The sequence below is a fragment of the Diadema setosum genome, chromosome 13 (assembly GCF_964275005.1).
Source record: "Diadema setosum chromosome 13, eeDiaSeto1, whole genome shotgun sequence".
NCBI classification, from domain to species: domain Eukaryota; kingdom Metazoa; phylum Echinodermata; class Echinoidea; order Diadematoida; family Diadematidae; genus Diadema; species Diadema setosum.
In genome coordinates, this window is record NC_092697.1 from 30333021 (window position 1) to 30359743 (window position 26723).

At 42.0% G+C, this 26723-nt stretch overlaps 1 protein-coding gene across 1 annotated transcript in view; it reads left to right on the forward strand.

Annotated features, from left to right (window-relative positions):
- LOC140236579 (A disintegrin and metalloproteinase with thrombospondin motifs 6-like) overlaps positions 1-26723 on the forward strand; it is a 149580-nt gene that overhangs the window by 74529 nt on the left and 48328 nt on the right. Inside the window, exons 4-6 of the mRNA XM_072316505.1 lie at positions 6726-6955; positions 13890-13973; positions 14704-14846. Of these exons, the coding sequence (XP_072172606.1) occupies positions 6726-6955; positions 13890-13973; positions 14704-14846 (457 nt within the window). The remainder of the gene's footprint in view (positions 1-6725; positions 6956-13889; positions 13974-14703; positions 14847-26723) is intronic.

Below are 26723 nucleotides of genomic sequence, written 5' to 3' on the forward strand. Positions count from 1 at the left end.
GATACAAGTTGTATGACCCGCACATATTGAGAAAATATAGTCTAGTGATACATTATAGATCAGAAGCAGGCATATGAGATGATGACACCACATTGCCTACATGTAATTTGCAAACTTTTTTAACGAAACATACAAAGCTCCTAAATTTCAACAACTTTCATATTTCCTGTCCCACTTGAGTAAATTGTCAGCCATTTTGCTAAATTGGTTTACTCTATTTTTCAAATTCAATAAAAGCATAAAACTTTACTGACCTTGGAAGTTTTTCTTTTTTTTTTTTTTAATCACAAGACCTGTCCATCTAACTTTTTTTCTGATCATCATTGTCATGAGAACAGAACATGACTTTTTTCTTTTTTTAAAATCTAAATCAAACCTGTGGAAGGTGTTGGCAGTGATGAATGTTTGAAATATGTTCTTGCTCAAATGTGTCCTTAACATGCCATGGTGCTTCCACAAAGGTAATTATGACTGGCAAGTGCCCATTTCCAGAAGTCATTGGGTAGTTGTAGAAGTTGGTCCTGAGATGGTTATGTCAGAATTATCATTCTTTGGACAGAGAGGGATCTGTCTCGAGGCAGGATGGGGTGGAGGGGGACGAGGTTGCCCTTTAACTCGGCTTTGATGGCTCCGCATTCATTCGTTTGTGTGACGGAGAGCCGATATATCCTGTTTGATTTCTTGCCCAGATAACGTGGAAAGCATTGTCTGTCCCAGCTGGACGTGGATGCGATGAATCAGAAAGAAAAATTTTTCAGCCCCGTCAGAAAGATTTTTTTTTTCAATCACATCACAAACGGTACCTGCTGATTGTGGAGAGGTATAAGAGTTAAATGCCATGAGCGGGGAAAAAAATGTGACGGTCCAACGGTCACACTGTGTTGCAGCTCTACGCTCCTCCTATGTAAAGAGTTTGGAGTCCCTCGTCATTTTGGCACAGGTTCACAGAGCTGTCATTGGCTCACTTATTCCTTGTTTTCAAAGAGAAATGCTTAAAAAAAGCTGCAGAAAAGTTTCAGAGAACACCATCTCCCATTTCCTATTAAACCAACCCTTTCACTTTCATCTTTGCTTGTGTAGCTTGTGTATGTATGCATAGACATATATCAACAATGATAACAGTATCCTCTATAGATGTGTATACTGCTGGAATCGTTCACCACCAAGATCACCATGAATAAATGTGAGAGCATGTACTACACCTAAAAGAAGGTCTCAATATTCATCATATTTCCTTAAACCATTTCCATAGAAAAGGAAAATATACATGCATATGGAGAAAGTAGAATATATAATGTCCATGTGATACTCTGCCATCTCCCCAACTTCTGTCGCAGGAATTTGCGCTTTATTATGGTATTCAAAAAGGTGTGAAGGCACTGTGTAATTTGGCTCCCGTGCCAATGTTACTTGGCGAATTCTTGTTGACAAGGACAACTACCGCGGGCTAAGAAATATGTCCAGAAAGTGTTCTCTCGATTTTTTTTTTGGCCCCCACCCCCAACCCTCATTCTACCCTCAAGATGTGGATATATGTGAAGTGTTTTATACCTCAATGTATTCTATTCCCCTCCCCCAAAACAAATCCCTGGTTCCCCTTCTTACGCTACATTGTAGCTGTGCATCCATGGGCCCTTTTATTGCCATGGAAGATGTCAACAGACCTGCGGGATGTGTTGGTAGGCATTTGTTGGAGGAGCGGAGAGCCCCCTCGCTCTCCAGGAATCGCACAATTATTGACAGACGGGGCAGAAAGGGATCTGGGCTGTGCTGAATAGGCAGGTTTGTGCATGTTCTCCAAATGTTTTGCTAGGTCGCAATACTGACATCTGCCCGGCAAAAAGGTGTATTTTTGGACGAGAGAAAGAAAACGAGAGTGAGAGAGAGCGTGGGTGGGTGTAGGAAAGAGGCACACGCAAATCTTGCGGAGGTGGGGCAGAGCTGATCATTTCCCCTCCTGGCTGTGTAGGGCTTGCGGAGGAGAGCCGCTGCTTGAGTAGAGGTCGTGATTGAGGACTTTAACACTGTTACTCCCTTAACCCGTTGAGGACGGACTGATTTTGCTACAACACACATTTCCCATAGACACTTAGCCCAATTATACTCGGGGACTCGTCTTCAACGGGTTAAGAAACTAATTTTGATGGAATGATATCAATGGATTTTTTGACGTACGGGTCTGAACAGGCTCAAATCTTTGAATTGCAAAGTGTTTTTAATGCAGATTGTACTATTTCTATGCTCTTCTCAGTTCTTCTAATGTTGTGCAAGGCATATGAAATATAGAGCTGTAACTTGGTAAAGACTGTTGCCAAAGTGTAGGCCTATATCAAAGCATGGTACTCTCCACAAACTATGGAGAATTTTCTCTGCGATAGAAGTGTTTAATGGGCATTATGTGTTGTATACATTTCTACCGAGCCTTTCTTGCGGTTAACCCCATCATAGTCAAAGGCAAGACAATGGCACTAGAGCATTTTGTTATGCTAGTACTGAAGGGATTAATGTGGGTCCTTACTTTTCTTCCTTTTTTGGTCCTATGCGGACATTTCAATTTGACTTGGCGAGTAGGAGTTGGTGTCATTCATTGCATGTTTAATGGTGTTATCGTTAGGAAAGGTGGGAAGTACTGTACCCACAGATTCATGAAATATTGAGCGTAGCCTGCTGTAAACCAGAAAACATGTTACGCAGAAGAAGGAGGTGGGGAGGGATCGTAGACACTGCCCGGGGGCGCTCTACAGCGGGATCCCCCTGTAAACAGAAAATGTCCGTTTGTCAGGCTTGTGATGTGTTTTTGACGGCAGAGGAGGGACGTTGATGCATATTGGAGCTGTCATGACCAAGGTCAGAGGTGAAAGCGTCTGACATGTCTGAAAGGAAACCGGGCAGAGAAGGAGGGGGGGGGGGGGGGTGGTGGATGGGGGGAGGGAATGGAAATGATGAATTAGGGAATATGCTTTGCCGGCTTCTGCATCCTACACTCTGGATTTAGAGACTGAGAGGAGAGAGTCTTTGGCAGACATTATTGAAGTTTGGTTTGGCTTAACATGTTTCCACAATTGATGTCCGTCGTAATGTCAAGTTTATTATTTTCATTAAAATGGCGAAGCCTGACAACTTTCATATGTGTGCTGAATTTGTGAATAGTGCCTTATCTTTTAATTATAGCCCCTTAATGGCAACGTAGAGTGTGTTTATATTAAACTCTTTAGAGGTAGATTCACCATTTCAAACATGTTCTGGTGACGCAGCCATGTTTTCATTCATGGTTAGAAATGCCAATTTAAAACAGTGATTTTAAAACTCTTTTGGGCCTCAAACACCTTCTTGGAAAGTAGATAAACACAGAACCATTTTGGAACGTTTTTACATCGTGCACCTTAGTTGACCTCTACTTTCCCGGTCGAACGGTGCAAAGCACCTCCACAGTGGCAACTCTCAAGTCATAATCATATTATAGATAAACGCAGCATTCGAGAAATATGTTTCAAACCCCGTTTGTATACACCGTTTGATAAGTGTTGTGAATTGTGGGTCTATCTCTCAAATCAGATAAATGCATCCTCGGTTACTCGGGTTGGCTTTGCTGACTCTGTACTACAAGAGTATGTCTGTGGCTGGTAGGACATGGGGCGATTTGGGGAAGATTTGTGCAATATTTAGAGAGCCCTGGGTGGAAATCGGCTGTAGAATACTAGTCAAACACCACCGAAGCTGGAATAGTTTTGCCAGCTGTTTGAGGGAGGAATGCTGATGGTCCGTGGTAAAAATTTCGAAAGATCGAAAGAGCGAGAGAGAGAGAGAGAGAAAATATAGACCAAGAATAGGAAAGAGGAAAAAGTTTCTTCCAAGTTGTTCTGAAAAAGGTTGCTCAGGCTGTAAGAAAAGAAGGATATGATCTCTGCGCTCTGAAAATATCTGTCTGGCCGTCTGTGTTTAGACGGGGTGAAGCTAGACTAGGGAGATGGGAGGGACCATGTATCAGTCTCTTTTTTTTTTATTTGTTTGGTCTGTCATGGTTGAAAAGTTGTGTAGCACTTTGCAAGAACTAGACAGGAGACATACTCAAAGCAAATGTACAGCTTTGCTGGAAACCTGTAGAATACTGTAAAAGTGGATATTTTCGCACGAGAAATATTTTGGGCTCGGCCGGGTAAGGTGAATTTTGTGTGTTTTTAATTCTGCGGAATTAGGGCATTAACTACTAGAACATATGGCATGCAAAAATATTTACGTGCTTTTATTTTTGTGCTAGCGTCTAGTTGCGAGAAATATGCGAAATTTCCACTTTTACAGTAGTTGAGAATTTCTGTTTAATTTTGTAGTTGTGTCAGCAAAGACAGCATACGATATCAAGTTGCATGTGTGGTTTTGATGAGAAAAGTTGCCTTTAGGCTGAAAATTTTCCTTAGACGCATCGTTGAAACAGAAAAAAAAAGTTGTTATATGTTTTGGTCTTTATCCCATGTGCCCTTTACCTGCTTGACATCTTTTTCATGTACTTGATTATTAGAATGTTCTGTCAACAGACATACATGCATATGTACACACAGACAAAGAAATAGTCGACATGCTGAGCTTTTGAACATCTGTTGATATCCTTCCTCTCAGATAAGGTGTTATTTCCCATAGGGCTATCAAATGGCACATCAGGTTTCCGTAAGCAAAGAATTAGCTGACATACAGATAGCAGAACATTTTATGATGCAAAGGAGATTAGCTAGCTGTTATTCTATGATGTATGTAACATTTTTAATGGCAGTTTGCTAGAGTCTTAATTCTCATGGGACATTAAAATGAGCACAAAAAAAAAAATAATAAATGTGTGCAAGCTATAGTAGAGTAGGCAAGCCAATATTGCCCTTGGAAATTGCCCAACAGCTAAGCATTACATAATCCCTTGAGAGGCATATTAGTGTGTAAACTCTGTGAAACTTGTAAAGTTTTTCCTCCCACTTGTCAGGTGAGGAAATGATATTCAGTGATTACATAATGCAAACACTCAGACACAGTCACTATGACTGCAGATGTGCCCAGAATCTGGGCACAAGATGTAGAGAGTCCCATTCAACCGCAGGCTTGTCAAAGGGCATTGGATATCTGGACTGCTCTATCGTTCGACAGATACCAGATTGAAAAAAAAAAAGAAGAACTATTCTGAGCGGCCCTATCTCCCCCACACGCCCTGCTCGGGCACTTCCTGCGCTGTCTACCGCCAACGCCGCTCCACCTGTTCAATAACTTGCTAACAAATTGAAGATGTGACTTGCGGATGGTACCCGTTGCCCCTTTCCTCCTGTGTTTTAGTTTCAAATCGCAGCATGAGGGGGGAACGTACGTGCCAGCCAGGAAACGTACCACCTCTCGCTAATCTGGTTGCTGCAGCGGTCCAGGCCTATAGCGTGCACTGAGGATGCATTCACTGAAATTTGTTACGGCCCTTCCCCAGGGAGATTTAAGTGGTCGTAATTTCCTCACTTGTTTGAAACACTTGCTTCTAATTTCCAGTGGTGTCAGCAATTAGTGCTGGGGTCAATTTGAATGAGGTTGAGGCCATATATGGTATTCTCATTTCATCTGTGTGAGGAAAAGCAAAAACATTCTCATCCATTCTTTGTGTGCGTAGTTAAAAATACCATTTCATGTCTGTCCCACATCTCCAGCAATGAAACCAAATTGATGTTGAAATGTGACTAGAGAAGGTTTTTTCTTTCTTTCCATGAAGATGTGGCATATGATGTTAGGCACAGTCTGTTGAAAATGTCAACTGGCCCAAACTGTAATGGTGAATGTTCCCCAGTAATGAGCAGTCATTACCTACAGTATACATATATTCCTCCCTTTTAACAGAAATGCAATGTACATATTTGTCTGCAAGGTTTGTAGTTTGTAATGTTTTCTTGAAAGAGATAATACTTGTTTCTGCCTATGTCACTGTGGCTCTTGATCATCATGAAATCAACCACTTGTAAAAGAAAAAAGTCACACTTTGTGAAGTATTAACCAGCTGAAGACTTGTCTAAGTTTTCATGCATTTTTCATGGACACCTGCGCGCGCATACTTAGGGATTACTAGTCTTCAGTGGTTTATTAAAGTTTGCAAAATATAATCATAGTGGATACAATATTTAACCTGGTTTCGAGTGCAGGGTTGAATGATCTGGGTGTTCACTGCTACATGTTGGAGGGAAAGAAAATTATGATAATTACAACATCAATGTAAAAAGTATGCCTTCTCATTGTGGGTTGTAAGCACACCTGAGGCAATTTGCAAATTTATTGTTTTAGACGATGGCATCTGAAGTCGAAACCTGTTTGCATTGTTCTCGCTCTGATGTTAATCTGGAAGCCACCTCCATCAACTTACTTTGGGAGAATGCCAAGCTCCTTGGAGAAGGGATGGAGTAGGGGGATTCCCCAATTTTTTTTTTTCCCTAATGTATTAGGTCTTCTTGCATGAAAGCCTTTTTTTGTCCAATTAGCTTGATAAAAGTACCAAAAAGCAAAAAAAAAAAAAAAAGCAAGAAACATTCTAATACATGGGAAACAAAAACTGCTGAAAGCTGGAAAATTTGTTGTCAAAGTGTTTACCATAGTCAAAATTTGCTCTGCTGACTTCATGCATCCATCTTGGAGACAGCCCAGATCTGTGACAGTGATAGTTGATAATCCACAATCCCATCACGCCTCTCTCCACTATGTCGTCTTCTCTTGATCCACAGTTCCCGTGGAGAAGCGCGAGTGGTGGGAAAAGGTGAGCGACTTCTCCTTCGCCCGCGACGTGGAGCAGAAGCTGCGGGACCCCGAGTACCTCGCCCACTACCGGCGGAAGCGCGTCAGCAGCCTGAGCACGGAGAGGAACGTGGAGACCCTGGTGGTGGCCGACAAACTGATGATGGGTTACCATGGCGAGACCAGCATTGAATCCTACCTCCTCACACTCATGAACATCGTAAGTGGGAGAAAAGCACTCGACTATACATTGATGAGGATTGATACATTTCAGCCATTTTTCCCCATTTTTGTTATGTGCAGGTATCAAGAATGTTTCAAGAGTTCTAGAACTGCCCATCCTCGGGTCAATAATAGAAAGGTATTCCTTTCAGAATATTTATCAAAGGGTATAGCAGCTTCCCCCAGCTATGAAAAAAACAAGAAACCTTAGAGTAAGAACATGTCTTCTGCATAGCCACTTCATAATGCCACATATCACATCCAAGTAGAAATTGCTCTTTATACAGTCTATGTATATTTACATAAGTTCATGTGATAACATAGTACGAAACTATAGACCACTTGGAAGAGGTCAATATCTAAAGAAGATATTGTCCCAGGTGCCTGGTGAAAGGCTCTCCCTTAATCCCACCCCACCCCCACCTTCACTCTGTCCCGCTCAACAGCTCTTGGCAGGTAAAGACAAAGGTTAGTAATTGATCGGGGAGCAGATTAACACCATCTGGCAAACTAAGCCAGACGATTTGAGATGTGTCTGTGTGTGTGTGTTTGTGGGTTTGTTGTCCTCCCTCATCCCTCTCCATTTTTCGACCCCTTCCCCCAGCTCCCGCCTTCCCTTCTCCACCTTTTATCTTACCTGTCCAGTGATCATGAGCGAATCTACACCTGCCTGCATTTCTCTATTCTACACTCCCCCTTCATCACTCTAGCCTGCCCATCAAACATGCATGAGTATGTTATGCCTCCTCTCTGTTTTTTTACTCAATCTTCCATCATCACCCATACCTATCCATTCAATATGGATGCATTCATACCTGCCTGTTTCACATTGCCCAGCCACTGAACTTCATCACCCTTACCTGTCCTCTTGAACCTGCGAGAGTTTATGCTGCCCTGCTTCTTTCTACCCAAACCCCTCCCCTCCCCTCCCTCCCCTCCCCTCCCTCCCCCCTCTCCCACCCCTTCTCCCACCCCTTCTCCCACCCCTTCTGCACCTGTCTACTGAGCCTGAGTGACTTTCCTCCCTTCTCCTCTGGAAGTTCTGGTCTGCCCGTGGTTCCTCCACAGTGCATGTTGTGTATCCTGGAGGAAACTAGGGCCGACCGTAACTGCCACTTTGAGTAGGATCTTGTCACTTTGAAGAGGAACCCTTCTAGCTTCTGGCGAACGTGACTGAGACATAAAACTCGCCATATAAAGGAACCATAAAATGCTGATTGAAATTTTAAAAAAAAAGTAAGAGAGTGTCATAGAGAGATTGATTGCCAGCTAAAACAAAAACTTCAAAGCTAATTCTGAGTGGAATATCTTATAGGAAGCAAGTCGCACAGCAACGTCTTTGTTCTTTTTTATCCTTTTTTCTTTTGTATGTGTTACCTCACACTTCAATTTCTTCATGGACTTCAGGGACAGTGTTATGGGTTCAGTGACCTGATGTGTTTGCTTACCTTTTTATTTTGCTGGTTTGTGTTTATTGAAAATGTCATGCTTTATTTATCTTTTTTTTTTGGGGGGGGATGGGAGAAACAAAGACATGGGGTCAAGTTGTATGTCAGAATGAATTATGGCTACTTTATTTTCTTCAAAGATGTACCCACAGTAAGTGTACTCCTAATATTGAATTTATCACAGCTTTCTTGAGTTTTGTCTCATTTTGTTCCCAATTCTCACAAATTGTTCCTTTTTTTTTCTGTGTCTGTAGTATTCATGGATCAAAGGAGGAGCACCTTTATGGTGGCAATTCCTCTTCATGAATTCTCCTCTTGAAAGGAATAAATGATAAGCCTGAATATTGCCAAATAGATGGGAGTAATTCAAGTCCCCTTTAGGGTAACAAATACCTTGAAATCTGTGTAGCAAGGTCATGTGAGGTGATACGTTCCATGGAAGACATGAGTGTGTCAACGGAAACGTTAGATGTCTCATTTTGTTGATGCTCAGTACCATTTACAGAAAAGTAGATGGTCTAATCATTTGGTAGTTAGTGGACTGCTCCCTACCTTCCATCCCTGCTCACCTCCTTCATACAGTTCCTTGCTGTAAGCCTCCCCCTCTCATTTTCTCCCCCCTCCCATCTCCTTCTCTTGCCTTCTCCCGAACCCTCCCCTCCCTATCACTCCCCTCCCCTCTCCCATGTCCCCTTTTCTGTCCCCCTCCTCCCTATATACCCTCGCCTCCAGTACCCCCATCCCCTTCCTTCTTCTCATCTTTCCCTTTGATTTTATCCCCATACTCCACATCTTCCTCCTGCTCCCCTTTAAAACGGCTAAATAAGTTAAGGGATGCCTGTCTGGCCGTAGCGAACCGTTACAACACCTCGTGGCAGGGTATGGGGGTGGGGTAGGGGGCCAGGCTGGTGCGATGGGTGCATGCTCAACAACGCGTGTTTAAGAAATCAGTCGGCGCCCGATGGTGTGGTAAGGAAGAATGTTTACCATGCTAGCCATGTGCCCTCTAAAACTAGTTAGGAGCATTTAGGAGAAGCTGTTGAAGGTGGTGGTGGTAGTTGTGGTTGGGGGGGGGGTGTGGGAAATAAAGATAGAAGTTTAAGAGGGGGCAGTGAGAAAAATTTGATCACCAACAACTCAGAATTAACTGTTTAATCCTCCCACTGGTGCAACAGAGAAATGGCAAAGAGTCATTTCACATGGCATACTGCCATTCAAGAATAATATCAGGTATTGATACGATTGATGGTGTTGCGATTGCAATAAATCCCCCTAGTCCATGGGAAGCAAATCACCGACTGGCGGTTATTTGAAAAGGTGACAGCAACTTTGATACCTATTGGTTTGCCAGGTTGTAAGAATGAGATTTCAGGAGATGCTTCTACATAAATGGATCAAATGCTCTGCATTCTGGTTTTCTTGCAAAGGAAGCACTTGTGTAGACAATTGTTGGTACCCATCCTGTGTGAATACCAGGAAAACAAAAGAGGATGTGCTACTGTAATGCTAAATGTGACCATGAAAAAAAAGGAAGTTAATTTAAGTTTGAAAAATTGAAGCAATCGGTTTATAGAATGATATAATTTTTCTTGTAGGATTGTGCTGCCATCAGTAAGATGATGGTGATTTTTTTTTTTATTTTTTTTTCTTTATTTTTTTTGGGGGATTGGGAAGTGTGGAAGAAGTGATCAATGATAAAACTATCTGTTGTAGAGTCTGGAGTGGAGGCTAGATCTCATCTCGCTCCTCGAGACATGTGCAGACTTCTGCTGCCGTGACAGCTTCTTTCTGGTAACAGTTCACTGCGCGCTAACCCAGAGGTCAGACGGAGTTCAAATGCATCTCAAGTCAGCCAACTTTTCATCCTTCACAACCCCCCTCCCCTCCCATTCCACTCTCCCCTCACCCCCCCCCCCCTTCCTCAGCATCTCTCCCTTGACTTCAAACTGCCCTTCCACCAGGAGCATCCATCTTCCGCCCACATCCTCAATCTTCATCGTCAAAGCTAAATGAGCTCCAGAGACACTTTGGGGTTAAGTCTCTGCTCGCTCTCTCCTCGCCCCGCCTTCCTCACACCCCCGCCTAAAGATGCCTGCACGAGATGGGGGAAAGTCAATGATCTTTGCATCAAATCGGTCACCGAGTGCATTTCTGACCTTGCTGTCTGTCCAAACCAGCCTGTGTGTGAAAGCTGCCTCATTCTGTAACTTGCACCTCACGGACAGGTATCTTGCTGAAAAGTGGGTTAATGTGGTGAGCTTGTTTAGTTTGCCAACTGGTTTGGATGATGAAAATGTGGTTGAATAAACTGAATTTGTTGTCAGTCGAAAGCCACAAGATCGCTGCAAGTGTGAAGAGCCCTTGTCGAGGTTTTACCGTGACAACGCTCGAACTGAAATCAATCAACTGTAGCCAGAAGGAATGTTGCCTCACATTGAACATCATATGTTTCATGGCCCTTTAATTCATGATCTAAGTTTCAAACATAATGCTCAGAAAGTAAGACATCCCCATGACAACGTGAAGATGCCACAAGCTTTGAAAGTGGATGACAGCATCTTTGAGTGATGCTCGAATCCTTTCTGCCAAACCTATAGTAGAGTCTTTGTCAGGTGGATACTTTGGAAGCAAGACCCATCTTCCACTGTAGAGTGGGAGAAATTGGAAGAGCTTGTAAACAGACTGACTGACTGCTAATATGCCACAGATGCTCTGATAGCTCCTGCCAATGACCTTATTCTTCCAGAGTAAAATCGCTTTGTCTTCACTCGGTCATACACTCTCCCCAGAGGAGAGGAAGAGGTTGAAATGATCATATGGCCTAGCTGCTCTCCAAGGGCCACAGGAAGTCAGGAAAGAGTCCTGGTAAAATGATCAAACTTTTGGCGATTGTGATTTTACTTCGATATGCTACTTTCCGCTTTATGTGACAAGAAATATGAAAAACAGGTAGCCTGTATCTTCCTGCACACAAGAAAGGGTGTTGTGCTATTCACCTTTGTCGCATACAGTGACTTGAGGCACTCCTATTTATTTCTTCAAATGTCAATTTCTTTGAATAATATTGGCATTGGCTGTGCTGCCTCATTGGATGGTTTTATGTCCTCTTGTAAATTCTTGGAAAGAAATGACGTAGCAATGCGTGGACGGATGGTTCGGGGGCCTATGATCTGTTTTCTGGAGATGGTTGAGGTCTCTACATGACCTCCTTTTGCTGGCAGACATACCACTTTCCCAATTAGAGAGACGGGATGTGCCAATGCTACACGTTTGAATACTGTGCTTGTATTATAAAGCATTGCCAAAAAGAAATGAAGTGTGAATTCATCCTGCGCCTTTCTTGCTGAATATCTTTTGGTTTTTTTTTTTTCAATTGTAGGAATCTCTGTTTTCTGCTGGAGATTTCAACCATTCAGGTGTGCGTTGGAAAGAAAAAGCTAAAAACAAAACAAAACTGGAGGTAATCCCTCTTAGACGTAAGGCTAATAGTGTGCAAGATTCTAGATTACTTAAGGTGTGGTTTCATGATGAAGAGAAAAACTGGTAGACTGAATTTTGTGATTCATTTTTTAATATCGCCAATGAGCAATATCAGAGCCATATCATCAGGGCTGTCTTTGAGACATCAAAGCGATTAAGAGACACATCCCACGAACACATTCGTTTAGCAGAGACATCTCCCGGGGAACCCCGCACGGAGGGAGGGCATCAAGCCGGGGTCACGCACAATGTGAAAGTGGTCCTTAGCTGTTTATGCCCCAGTTTGACGACACCCGCCCAATTATGTCACCCTGTTTTGCATCACGTCACTTCTGCTATGCTGTCTCCCCCGTCTGGAGTCGTTCCCGAATCAATCAATCGACTCGCTCGGCTGTCACTGTTGCTGCGAGATGGCGGTATATCTTGGAGCATGGCGGGTTTGACGTTGCCCCGCTCAGACAAGAGTTGTATCAGCTGAAGAGGGGTGTGGGTTGGGGGGGGGGGGGGTTCAAATATGAGGCATGTCTTTACATGCAGAAGTCTAGATGAGCGTGACTTACGCCATAATTCGCCCAGAGGGGTGGCAGTCGGAGGTCAGGCGTAATAGTAGCGGGGTTTTTCCACCCTTCTCACTTATAGGGCTCTCCGTTTGTAAATGTTTGTCATAGATACCATAATGCAATCTTTTGTTTTGTCTGGCTCTTATGTTTGCGGCAAGTCACTTGCGCAAAACCTTCTCACAAAATGGTGTACTTCAACCTGAAAATCACTGGTTTATTCTCCTTTAATTTTCAACCTGCATATGCACAGGAACTCCAGCCTTTCAACATGAGCCCAATTGCCAAGGAGTTAATCAAAAATTTTTGGAGGCATTCAACAACTAGAACATGCCAAGAAAAACAGGAACTTCTCACTATGCAAAATTAAAATCTGTCACATCAGATTGTCATTTTTTTTTCCCTTTTGAAGTTTCAGCACTACCATTATTTTTTTTGAGTCTCATATATAAGTGGAGGAGGCATGGGTATCTTTACTCTGTGAAGTAGTACTTGTTGTTGAGAATAGGCAAAGTTAAGAGCTTCAAAATACAGATGAAATTCAGTTCATTTAACCCTTTGCGTGCTTTGGATTCTGATTGGCACAGAAAACCCGAAGTCCCTGGCACAGAACACAGTAAATGCCATTTTTCAGTAGGACATACACAAATGATTGAGTACATACAGATTTATGAAAAGTAAGAAACAGAAGAGAGACAAAGAGATAGAAAGAAAGAGAGAGAGAAAAAAAGCAGACAAAGACTTTTAATGTTCAATTCTTCTAACTCTAATTGATTGCCACAATGTCTGAGACAATGTTTTTCTTGGTGCGTATCACCTTTCAACCTGACAGTCTGATACGGCCAAGTTAGGAGATCATTAGTGCCTGAGCTGGGAGGGATGTCTAATGCACTTTTGATAACCCGGCGACCTCTGCGTAACATAGTTCAGCTTTGATACGGGGGAAAGAGAAAAAAGAATCATTGATAATCCACCTCCCAAGAGGCAATGTTTCTTTTGCAATGCTTACAGTTGTGCAATGTCAGAGACACATATTTGTTGGCTTTGCTTTCCGTATTCTGAGCCATTGGCATATGTCGATTTCAATTTCCTTACAAAAGCAACCTACTCTTAACGTCATTGGTGACCGATTGTGTTGAGAGCATTTGTCATAACTTACAGACAAACAAACAAACAAACATAGTCATGATTGACAACGATTCAAAATGTCTCTTCTGGAGGAGAAAAAATGTGTTACAGAGAAACATGAGCGACAGAAAAGCAAAAGTCCTTCAAAGGGGGAGTTTGTTTTGGGATCAACAGCTTGACCTGTATGAGTAAGAAACATATTTTATGTTCTCTTGTCGTCCTGTGCTCCTGTTGGATGAATTCTAATGTGCGATGATACATTTTCGTCTGTCTTCTGTCCTCTTCCTCTCTCTTTCCCCTCCGCTTCTCTGGAGGCCAGGTGGCAAATCTCTACCACGACGGGAGCATCGAAAACGCCATCAACGTCGTCGTGACGCGGATGCTGCTACTCACGCAAGACCAGGTACGTACGTGACTGCCTTTGGCGCTCTCGCTGTTAAGACGAGACATAAGCTCTGGTGTTTGTCATGATACATCTCTCTTTCAGACCCCCAAAGAGCCTTAATGCCAGTGTATACCAAGTCGTGAATTAAAACCAACCTAGTTTACTGGCATCTTCTCCATTCATCCTTACACTCAATCAGCACGATGCCTCCTCAAGAGGTGTTTTTTTCCTTGTATATTGCGGAAATATAGCAGGAATCATCAGGGGGCCTATTGCATGATGATGTGTGCTGTCATTGTAAGCTGCAATAATTAGTTGCTATGACAACATCCTGAAAAATGGCCAATCAGTTCTTCTGAGAGCAGTTAGGTTGTTGCTGCAGTAAGCACTCTTCATTTATTCATTCATTTATTTTTTCATTTCCGACAGAAATAGATTTTTTCTTTATTCATTTGATTTTTTTTTTTTACAGAAATTGAATTCACAGATTACATTGCAATGTACAATAACTGAAATTTCAAAGTTGGCAAAATATTCAAAGTACCTATATGCAAATGCTGGAAATGGGGAGAAATGCTGCACTAATACTGCAACTTACAATAAATGTTAAACTCTCCGTGAAATGGGCCCCAGAACTACTCCTTTCATCGGTTTTACTAGTGATCTTTTTGTGAAGTGCAATTAGGTCATAAGTACCCACAAGTCACTTCTCTTCCTTGCTTTCTGTCTCCGATCTTCGTCCATCCAGAGGAATCTCAGCCTGGGCCACCTGGCGGGGAAGTCCCTACAGAGCTTCTGTGAGTGGCAGCAGACGATGAACCCACCCAGTCTCAACATGAGCAACGACATTATGACATTCCCCAACCATGACAATGCAGTGCTCATCACAAGGTGAGTTACAACCTTTTGCCACTTTATCCCCCACAAACATTAAATCCACACTTGCATGTTTCCTACTCGACATAGAAGTAGTCGTAAATGCCATACGTCCGTAAAGTGGCGCCCAGCTGACAGGCAGATGGTAGCAAATGCCAAATGCAGCAATGTGGTTGCTACTTGACAGCCAGAAGGTTGTAAGTGCCTCACATGGCAATGGAGTTATTGTGTCATGTGGAAAGTATGCTGTTTATTTACACACATACACACACACACTCACACTGAAACATCCATTTTGATGCCAGTGTTTTACACAATGTACTAACGGAGAGCTTTGAAGTAAAAGCAACAAAACGGTGAAGATTTTGGCACAGTTCATCCTGCCTATGCTTATAGCCTGAAAATTACCGTTATGACAGTGCTGACCTGAATATTTTTTGTTAATGCAACAAGGGCTTCAAACAGAAAGGTTGGAATAGAGAAAAGATATTACTCTGTCATGTGAATGTTCAAACTTATGCTTTTGGAGCTGACGCAGGTGAATCATGCAGGGTTCATCCTTACCAGAGTGCAAGGAATGATGGAAAGGGGACAAATTCTTCAAAAAATGGCAGACTCATAAGTGGAAGTGTCCTGTCAGAAAGATTTTCCGGTTGTCTAGGGTTGGGGGGGGGGGGGGTTAGAGGATGTTGCTGACACTGAAGAGGTCAAACGGACGGACAACGCTTCGGGGTGCTGGATGGTCAGTCCGGGGCTTTGCAGTGAATGGTTCGGTGTCATCTGGGTTTGTAGCGGGGCTGTCAGAGTCAATGACAAATCAAATGTGGTTACGAGGTAATCCGATCATGGGAAGAAATGATTGATGGATGTCGTTTAGGCAGAACATTAAGATTACATCATGACAGATTCTCAACTCTTGACCCCACAACTAATGGTTTCAACAGTTCAAGGCATACTTGTACTGTTATCGTCATCACCTCTTTTTTCTTTCTCTTGTGTGTTTCGTTTCTTCGTAGTCCAGTGCGTATCAGGAACATGATGCTACAGAAGTGATGATTAGTATACAAATGACGCACAGGTCTGAGTGCGTCAGTCGGAATTGTGTGCATACGGTGACTATGGAATGCTTTAGGCTAAATTCCACAGTTACTGCATGCACACTACATTTCGACTGACGCACGAAAAGACATGTGCGTCATCTGTTTTATAGAATGGGTAATTTTCTTGCCAAAACCCCATTTTTCTATCGTGTTACCCGATGACAAATTTACTGGATGCATTTCCTTTTGGCTTGCCATAAACGAGAGCCCGAAAACCATGCATCAGTTTTTACTGGACGCATGGTTGTTTTAGCCAATAGGCGTCTCGTACTGAGTGCGCGAACGCTTGCTTACAAGTGCGCGTACTCTTGCTACAAGGGCGCGATAACATGTTTACCACTGTGACTCAGCGTGTGGCCAGTATAAATAAACACATAGCTCTTGACCAATGAGAACGCAGGATTCTTGCTACCCATTCTATAATTCAACATATGAAATATGAAACACCTTAATGCCTGAACTATTGCTTATGATCTCTCTCCTGTTTGGATGGCTCGTTATGAGTAAGAAATAGTCACCTTTACAACTTAATCCCAAAGAGGCTGATACAATGGCATCTTTCATTTCTTCCCCTGTATATTGCATATTGCACCAACCCCCAAGCACTATTTGTGCAGATAAAAATGGAACTTTGATAAATATTTGTATATTCTAGAAGCCTGCTGGATCAGCTTCTGTTATATATGTGCACTTTCTCAATAGTTCATGCATGTTTTGATAACATTGTATGAACTGAATTTCAATGCAGAAAGTTATGGATTCCCCTGTGGGAACATGTTTCCAGAAATTAACGATGAGGGAAGGAGATTAAACATACAGTATTTTGATATTGTTTTTACCGGCAGGTATCATGCAACAACCACCATAGGGGTCAGGCATATGTGCATACTCTGTGTATGAACTGTTTTTGACACAAGCAGTTATCATGTAGCAATGAAAGTTGTGCGGTTTCAAACATATTGTTAGCCCTTAAGCAGTCAATCTGTCTTATAACATAATGCAGTTGTTGCCCTGTGGTTTTATGGCAAAGTCAGTCGAAGCAAAAGTGTTCTGGCCACTAGTGCTCCATCACCTTAGATGTGTCGGCAACCACAAAGAGTTTCTTGCCTTGGGAATGCCATGATAGATCTCTAGACTTTCTTTCTTACTATTTTTTTTATTGGGGGGGGGGGGAGGCTGAGGTGTGGGATATGGTAGGGGTGTGATGGGAATACTCTTCAGAAGGTATAGGAGTTAATAATATGTTGGTTTCTTTAAATCTAGCATTGCGTGGTATGTGAAATAGATTTTTAATTGCACTGGGAAGGCCCAAACCGCCATTGTTTGCATCAGCAGAGTCTCTGGATACCTTTCAAGCGAAACTGTAATGTGGTTTGCGTTTATATCAAGGGAACTTCGCTAATCCAGACATTGTTTTGATCCTTGATTGTGCTCATACAACATCATAGAGCCCCTCGTTTATGAATTCATTACAGATAAGCCGGGGTCCACAGTTCCCTGGAGGTATGAATAACCTCTGAGATGCCAGCAGAATGAAATTAATTTTGCCCCTCGGTATGGCGTTTGTGAGCCTTAAGAGAAAATAAAGTGAAAAATGGAGAGAGGAGAGAGGAATGCTGTGTTACAATGTTTTCTAGGTCTGCTGTAAACTTCGGCCAAATCAGATTAGCAACCATCATTTGCTAAATGGACCGAGAATGCCGCTAATCCGATCTCGACAGTGCAGTGGCGTTATTGACAAAGGTTTAGGCAATGAATCATAACAATGATGTGGAGTATTACACATTGCAGACAGTAAGAGAGAGAAGGGGAGGGGGTGGGAATGAGGATTAGGGTAATGGTGGTACATGAGTAAAAAGAATGTGTTTGCAAGGAAAATATGCAGGAGAAAAAAAATCTAATTTCTGAGTTGAAAGTTAAGCTAAAGCCGCCTGTGGGTTGTTGGGAGGAATGTTCTTTTTTGAAGAGTTTAGGATAAAAAGGCCATGTTATTGACTCTGCTGATAAGGAAGAATCTCAAGAGGAGGAAACAGAACTTGTGGAGGGCATTACCATGGTAACAGCAGTGTGTGGTATAAAAGATGCTTTCCTGGTGTCATCAGACTTTGGCTTTGTGTCTTTGGTAGGTGTGTACCTCTTACAGGGATGAATCATGGAAGATTGGTTCCTTCTTGTTAATTCTCGTGTGTGAGTAAATAAAAATAGAGAAAATATCACTATGGCGATCTGCATCAAGATGCGAAAATCAGGCCACTTTTTTTTCCTTGTTTTTAACCCTTGTGATAATTTGCCTTTTGCAATATGTGCCAAAGGCACACACACAGAAAATATATCAATATTTCTTTATCTAAAGATGCAACTCACCTCTCTACATCTTTTTTGTTGTTACTTTTTTATTCCCTCTTCTCTGCATCCTTTCATGTTTTTGTCCCCGCCGAACGAGTTCGAGCAGGGGACTATGAAACGGGCTCCGTACGTGTGTGTGTCCGTGCGTCCGTGCGTCCGTCCGTGCGTCCGTCCGTGTGTGCGTCCGTGTGTGATCAAAATGTTCAATTTGCTACTTCTCTGTCATTTATGAGCCAATTTTGATTCTGTTTGCTTTATATGATAGCACTACATGGGAGCTTTAAAACTTCTACACAGAATTTCAGTTGTGACCTTTGACCTTGACCTTTGACCTATATTGTACATTTTGCTACAAAATGCTACTCCTTTGCCATTTCTAACCCGATTTCGATTCCGTTTGCTTTATGTGATGGCACTAGGTGAGGGCTTCAAAACTTCTACACAGAATTTTGACCTTTGACTTCTTTGACCTTTGACCTTGATTTTTTACCTATATTGTACATTTTGTTACAAAATGCTACTCCTTCACCATTTCTAACCCGATTTCGATTCCGTTTGCTTTATATGATGGCACTAGTTGAGGGCTTCAAAACTTCTACACAGAATTTTGACCTTTGACTTCTTTGACCTTTGACCTTGATTTTTGACCTATATTGCAGGGCTGCACACTAACCCATTTTTTCTGCCGGTCCAACCTGTCTCTGTCGGACCGGTAAATGCCCCGTTTTACCATTTTTTACCGGTCCGAACAGAAAATTTACCGGTCAACAACGACAACCTAAAAAAACATTAAATGACTTGCAAACTTTTTTATGGACGTACCCCCTTACCCATGTACATTTAACAGATTAATATTATTTTTAAAACTTGCGTTATTTATTGCACAAGAAATAAAAAGAAAAGATAGGAAAAAATAGAATGTTTGTGAATTACAGTGTAAAATGATAATGAACAAAATCAGATTGTATCAAATGCGTTTGTGACTTTTTCTAAACATCGGCGCACGAACTTGCTGCTGCTGCACTTGGTGGTCAGTTGGATTGCGACGATTTAATGAATTATTTTAGCTGTGATATTTTCTGATGCACGCGCTTCAAGGGGTTCTTTATTTTTCTCCCGATAATCTATTCGCATTGTGCATGCGTTCTAGACAGGTACACGACATGCAGGGCCGAATTCGCAATCCTTTTTGCGCCCATTTCCACCTCAAATATTAGCGGGATTGTGACGATTTCATAAATTACTTCGGCTGTAATATTTTCAGATGCAAGCGCCAAAAGAGGTTGAAAATGTGTCCTTTATTTTTCCCGATAAACTCTTCGAATTTCGTAAGTGCGTTCTTAAAAAAAATGCACCACATGGCCGAATTCATGATACTTTTTGCGCCTATTTCTACCTCAAATATCAGCGGGATTGTGACAATTTCATAAATTACTTCGGCTGTAATCTTTTATGATGCAAGCGCCAAAAGAGGTTGAAAATGTGTCCTTTATTTTTCCCGATAAACTCTTCGAATTTCGTAAGTGCGTTCTTAAAAAGATGCACCACATGGCCGAATTCATGATACTTTTTGCGCCTATTTCTACCTCAAATATCAGCGGAATTGGGACAATTTCATGAATTACTTCGGATGTAACTTTTTGTGATGCACGCACCGGCGAGAATGGTTGAAAATGCGTTCTTTATTTTTCTCCCCATAATCTCTTCGCATTCCGTACATGCGTTCTTGAAAGGTATACGACACGGCAGAATTCACGATCGTTTTTGCGCCTATTTCTACCTAAAATATTAGCGGGATTGCGATGATTTTATGAATAACTTCGGCTGTAATCTTTTATGATAACGCGCCAAAATGGGTTGAAAATGTGTCCTTTATTTTTCCCGGATAAACTCTTCGCATTTCGTAAATGCGTGCTTAAAAGATATACAACACGGCCAAAAATCATGATTCTTTTTGCGCCTATTGTTTCCTCAAACTTCAACGGGATTGCGATGATTTCATGAATTATTATTCGGCTGTAATCTTTATGATGCACGGGGCAAAAAAAGGTTGAAAATGTGTCCTGTATTTTTCTCCCAATAATCTCTTCGCATTTCGTACATGCGTATACGACACGGCTGAATTCACGATCCTTTTATTGCCTATTTCTACATTAAATATCAGCCGAATTGTGGCAATTTCATGAATTACTTCTGATGTAATCTTTTGTGATGCACGCACCAGCTAGAATGGTTGAAAATGCGTTCTTTATTTTTCTCCCCATAATTTCTTCACATTCCGTACATGCGTTCTTGAAAGGTATACGACACGGCCGAATTCACGATCCTTTTTGCGTCTATTTCTACCTGAAATATCAGCGGGATTGCGATGATTTCATGTATGACTTCGGACGCAATCTTTTATGATACACGCGCCAAAAGGGGTTGAAAATGTGTCCTTTATTTTTCCCCGATAAACTCTTCGCATTTCGTAAATGCGTTCTTAAAAGATACACGACACGGCCAAAAATCATGATTCTTTTGCGCCTATCGTTTCCTCAAACTTCAACGGGATTGCGATGATTTTATGAATTATTATTCGGCTCTAATCTTTATGATGCACGGGCAAAAAGGGTTTGAAAACGTGTCCTGTATTTTTCACCCAATAATCACTTCGCATTGCGTCACCACGTCACGGCCGAATTCACGATCCTTTTAGCGCCTATTTCTACATCAAATATCAGCGGGATTGCGATATGTCATTAATTATTTCGGCTGAAATCTTTTGTGATACATTCATCAGAAGGGTTGAAAATGCGTTCTTTATTTTTCTCCCGATAATTTCTTCGCATTTGTGCATGCGTTTTCAAAATTATACATTGCATGCAGGGCCGAATTCGATATTCTTTTTGCGCCTATTATTGTTTACTCAAATTCCAACGGGATTGCGAAATTTTCATGAATTACTATTCGGCTGTAATCTATAATGATGCAAGCGCCAAAAGGGGTGAAAATGTGTCCTTTAATTTTCTCCCGCTAATCTTTTCCCATTTCGTACATGCGTTCTAAAGGTATATGACACGGCCGAATTCACGATCCTTTTTGCGCATATTTCTACCTCAAATATCAGCGGGATTGTGGCGATTTCATGAACTACTTCAGATGTAATTTTTTATGATGCACGCACCAGAAGGGTAAAATGTGTTTTTTATTTGTCTCCCGATAATCTCGTCGCATTTGTGCATGCGTTTTTGATAACCAACACGGCATGCAGGACTGAATTCAAGATCCTTTTTGCGCCTATTATTTCCTCAAATTTCAACGGGATTGCGTTGATTTCATGAATTGTTATTCGGCTGTAATCTTTTATGATGCACTCACCAAAATGTGTCCTTTATTATTTTTTTTTCTCCTCTATAATCTCCTCGCATTTCGTACATAAGCTTTTGAAAGATACAACGCGGCCGGTCGAATTCATGATCCTTTTTGGGACGATTTCTACCTCATATATGTAAGCGGGACTGCCATGATTTCGTGATTTTTTTTTTTCCTCCCTAGTATTATCTATTCACATTTTGTGCATGCGTTCTTAAAAAGTACACGGAAGAGCCGATTTCGTGATCCTTTTTGCGCCTATCTTCATTATGAGACCATTCTGAGCGAATGAAAATATTCATTTGTGAAATGACTGTGTAAAATGAAAATGAACGCAATCAGATCCATTTACTGAATCGCTGAATATCGAATGTGTTTTTACTTTTTCTAAAAATTGACACAAGTAAATTAGTTCTAACATAACTGCCACGCTGCTGCGAAGCCGGGATCGGATCGATCTTGCGTTAAAAAAAATCATGAGTAAAATGACCCAGATGTGTGCGCTTCTATCAATGCTTCTTGTCTGGCATGACCGCCGATCGCAAGCAAACGAAAAGCAGTTACACTGTACATGCTCTGCATGTATTGCATTGCATGGCAGTGCGTGAGCAGCGCCAAATGCGCAAAAAGCGAGGGCGAATAACTGGTCGACTGCTAGTGCTCAAAACTAATGTATGTTTACTGTACAAAGTGCACCGGTAGACATAAACGAAAATTTGCGTAAAACTTGTTGAACAGTTCGATATCTTGCATTCTGTTTCTCCCTGATCGGGGCTGCTCTTTTTCTTTCTACTGACCCCACCAATGCTTTTTTTTTTTTTTTTTTACTGGTCATGTCGGACCGGTAACTTGTGGATTTCCTGAAAAGTTACCGGTCCGACAGTGACTTTTACCGGTCTTTGACCGTCGGACCGGCGCCAGTGTGCAGCCCTGTATATTGTGCATTTTGCTACAAAATGCTACTCCTTCGCCATTTCTAACCCGATTTCGATTCCGTTTGCTTTATGTGATAGCACTAGGTGAGGGCTTCAAAACTTCTACACAGAATTTTGACCTTTGTCTTCTTTGACCTTTGACCTTGATTTTTGACCTATATTGTACATTGGCTACAAAATGCTACTCCTTCGCCATTTCTAACCCAATTTCGATTCCATTTGCTTTATGTGATGGCACTAGGTGAGGGCTTCAAAACTTCTACACAGAATTTTGACCTCTGACTTCTTTGACCTTTGACCTTGATTTTTTACCTATATTGCACATTTTGTTACAAAATGCTACTTCCGGCGGGGACATATATTACGCACCGCGTAATTTCTACTTTTCCTTGTTTTTTTTGTTTTTTTTACATCCTCATCATAAATAAGTTTTGTAGGACCCAGACTTCCCAGTTCTCATGTTAGGTATTAGGGTAGTCAGTAACAAAATCCAGAATTTCCTTTACCTCTTCCCTGCCTGCAAGCCCAAGTCTGTCTCTGCTTCCTTTTATATAAACATGGCGATTAAAGAAACGAGAGAATGAAAGGGGGAGACTGTTGACATCAGCAATCGCCATGGTGATGGAAAACATCCAACAAAACCAAAATGTTGGTCTGGGAGCAGTCAGACCTAAAATTGGTTCCTTCTAGATTTTTTCACCTTATTCTTTTTCTTCTTTTTTTTTTCTTCTAGAGAAATTGATGGGGGGGGGGGATGGAGAATGGGGTCCCGTTTCATGAGAGAAAGCAGTCGGTACCTTTTGTGATGAACCTGCCTCGCCTTACCTACTTGCCCCGTGGAAACACCCCTTTGTGTCTGCCATTGTGGGCCCCGTTTGACCCCCGTCGCAGAGGTCTGCACATTCGTTACAGATCAGCCTTTGTGAAATACATGGCTGGTGTCATCAGGAGGAGGAACATACCCCTTATAAAGCGCCACTCTCCTTCTAACCCTTCCCCCCCCCCCCCACTCCTATGCTCCTCACATACATATGCTATGATTGTGTAGGTATACTGGATGTGACCAAATCACTTGCTATGTATGTCTCTTCCATGCCCATATGTGCCACTAACCTATTGAAGACGGGACTGATTTTCCAATAGCATGCACTTCCCATTCACCCCAGCGCGAGAACACTCAGGACTAGTATTCAGTGGATCAGTTAAGAAGCAGAGAAGTTGTCCAATTCATCTCCAGGAAAGATGAGCCATCGTTGTTTATTATAAAGCATTTGTGCGCTTCAGAATTCTCCAAGGGACTACGTCCACTGAGGAAAATCCCCTTTTTACAGACACAGGACATAAATCCATGTGAGCAAGGCTTTTAAATGTACATTGCCAATGCCAATTGTCAACATGACCTTAAGATGCCTGACCCAGTTGTTATTAATCTGAGCAAAGTACATCATAGGGAGATTAGACCAATGGGACTCCAGTCTGGATGGCCCAAGGTCACTACAGTTTGTACCACAGTCGAGTTTATGCAGCAGCCATAGCTTTAAAAACAATATCAAAGCAGTTTAAATGTCTTTGATGATTTTGTTATAAGAAAAAAATACCACTGAAGTTGAAGATGTTTTTTTTTTTTTAAAGCATGCTAGGTTAAATCAGCTCAAAAAGTATTTGGTTGCAAATTGGCAACCTGTTCCCTCTGCAAATCCAAACATTGCTCTTGCATCCAGGAGTCTGGTCCGTTCCCTCCCTCACCTTTGGAGCATCCCTATCCCCATCCCCAAACCTGAGATAGAAGGTGAAAGATTGGCTGTATGAATGCCTCCTGTGAACGGGTTAGAGATCCTCATCAGGTTTGACATTCCGAGGAGGAAAAGGGAGAGGGGTTTACTCAACATCTCGCGAGCCTCGGATTGCTGGGCAGAGAGCCACATAGTCACCCCCCCCCCCCCCCACGACATTCCCAGATGACATGCATTGACCCGCCGATGCCTATTTTTGTTTTCGCTGAAGCATTCATGAGATGAACTTTGTGGGAGGAAAAAAGATAATGCTCTAGCATTTTGAAGATATTTCAGTGATGCAACCTTGCATCTTAGGCAATTCTGACTCAAAAGGAGTATAGTCTTAAAGATGCAATGAATACTATTATTGGTTATGATAGATAATTTAGAAATGCACATTTGTTGTCATGGGTTTTCAGAGACAGCCCCTTATCCTTGCGGAATGGCTGTAGGTGCATTTATCCAAAAATTTTCTGATTCAGAAACACTATCCCATATATATGTATTTTAGGCATTCTGCTGACAGATAAACGCAATGCAAATGCAATCTTTGTGTGCATTGAGTGCTGATTGGCACAAAATACCACAAAGCATTGTACACACAGTCCAAAGTCCCTGGTACGGAAAGAGTTGATGGACCTCATTGGTCAAGTGGAACCTCATCCCTATGTTCCCCCTCTTTTCCCTTTATCCCCCAACCCCAGCCCCACCCACCACCTTGCAATGAGTCCTTGGGGTTCATGCGCATCATCTCTGCCGCAAACGGTAGACAGCGCGTCTCTGTGAAGTCGGAGTCGATTTCTGCATCCTCCTGCAACTCGAGCGGAGATGGATGCGGCTGTACGGACATTCCATTCGTGTGTGCTCCAGTGGCGAGAGAGCAAATATTATCCCTCCTTTTGACATTGTGAGCGTGATTGGCATCATAAGCCAGTCAGCCTAGATTCTCTGTCATCTTAGTCTTATACCAGCCTGCAGACGGTATTTGTTTGTTTTCATATATATCTTATTTTGTCATGTTTTGTTAAAGAATATATTTAGAGAATATGAAGTATCTCATTTTCCTATATGGAGGATAAATCTTCCTCTGTAAGAAGCTGTGGATTATGTAAATATTATGTAAGATGGATGGTTTTGTATTTTTGCCCAAATTCCGCAGTAGGCCAGTCATTCGTGGAAACAAAACTGACATTCCATCAAGGCATACAATGTTGTATTTGTTAACGCGATAGCTACTTTACTATTCGTCGCAGGATTTTCATCATAAATTGGCAAAATTTCACTAGGGCTGTTTTACAAATCATATCGAGATGCACTCATTCACTTGCCTTATTAGTGATATCTCGCTCGGTTCTAGTCCATGAGAAAATGTTGCCATTACCAAATTTGCAACGGCCATGAGAGATCATAGCAGTAAACTTTTAACATTTTAAGACATGTAGGATGATTGAAAAGTTCATGTGTCTTCAGTGAAACTACTTGAGACCGCCACATGTTCTCTAATCTTTCTCTCTCTGCGTGATGAGATTGACATTATTGTTAGAGAGTGATGTTTCTCTAAAATCTGGAATTTGTTTGCAATTTGTACAAACAATGCCAACGTGGAGGCCCAAATATGTGCATGAATGTTTGTTTTATCCCCCGCAAGGGTGGTAGCTGTCGTCTGAGTATGTCCGTAAATGTGGGACGGTGTTTACCGCCCGGTGACGTTTGCCGACCAGGTGAAGAAATGTCGCCAGCCGGCATCGCCGAAATTCATCCCTCCTTGTATGGATTTGTGAATGGAGCTCAAGACGATGGTAGATTTTATCGTCGCATTCCGATGCCAGTCGTTCTGAGTGTTATTCCCTGATGGGAAACTGTTCTATGCAGTGCAGAAGAACATATAAAAACTTCCAGATCGGAATGCTCGAGTGTTAGTCGAACAGATGTATCGCATTGGTACATGTGATCAAGTGCATGTATAACATTCCTTGTTTTCCTGAACCATGTTGCCACGAACATCCCTCACGAGGAAATTGATATCCTCGCAATTCTCAAAACTTCCTTCGATTGTTATGATAACATTATCTCTTTACCATTTATCATGTCTGGTCCAGGCTGCGTTTATCCAACTTGAGAGAGAGAATCACGTTTCCAAACGCGTTTGAAACGGTGTTTGTAAACGTGGTTTGAAACGCGATTCTTGATGAGCCGCATTTATCTAAGCATCATAAAATCGCGATTTCAGTGGTGTCACTGCGCAGCTGCTTTGCGCCGTTTGACCCGGGAAATAAAGGTCAACTGCAACCACCAAACATGCCTCCTCAGTCACACACAAATAATGGGTAGAGAGTACAACCGGAAACAGCTGGGATTTGACCTCGAGATATAAACGTGTAT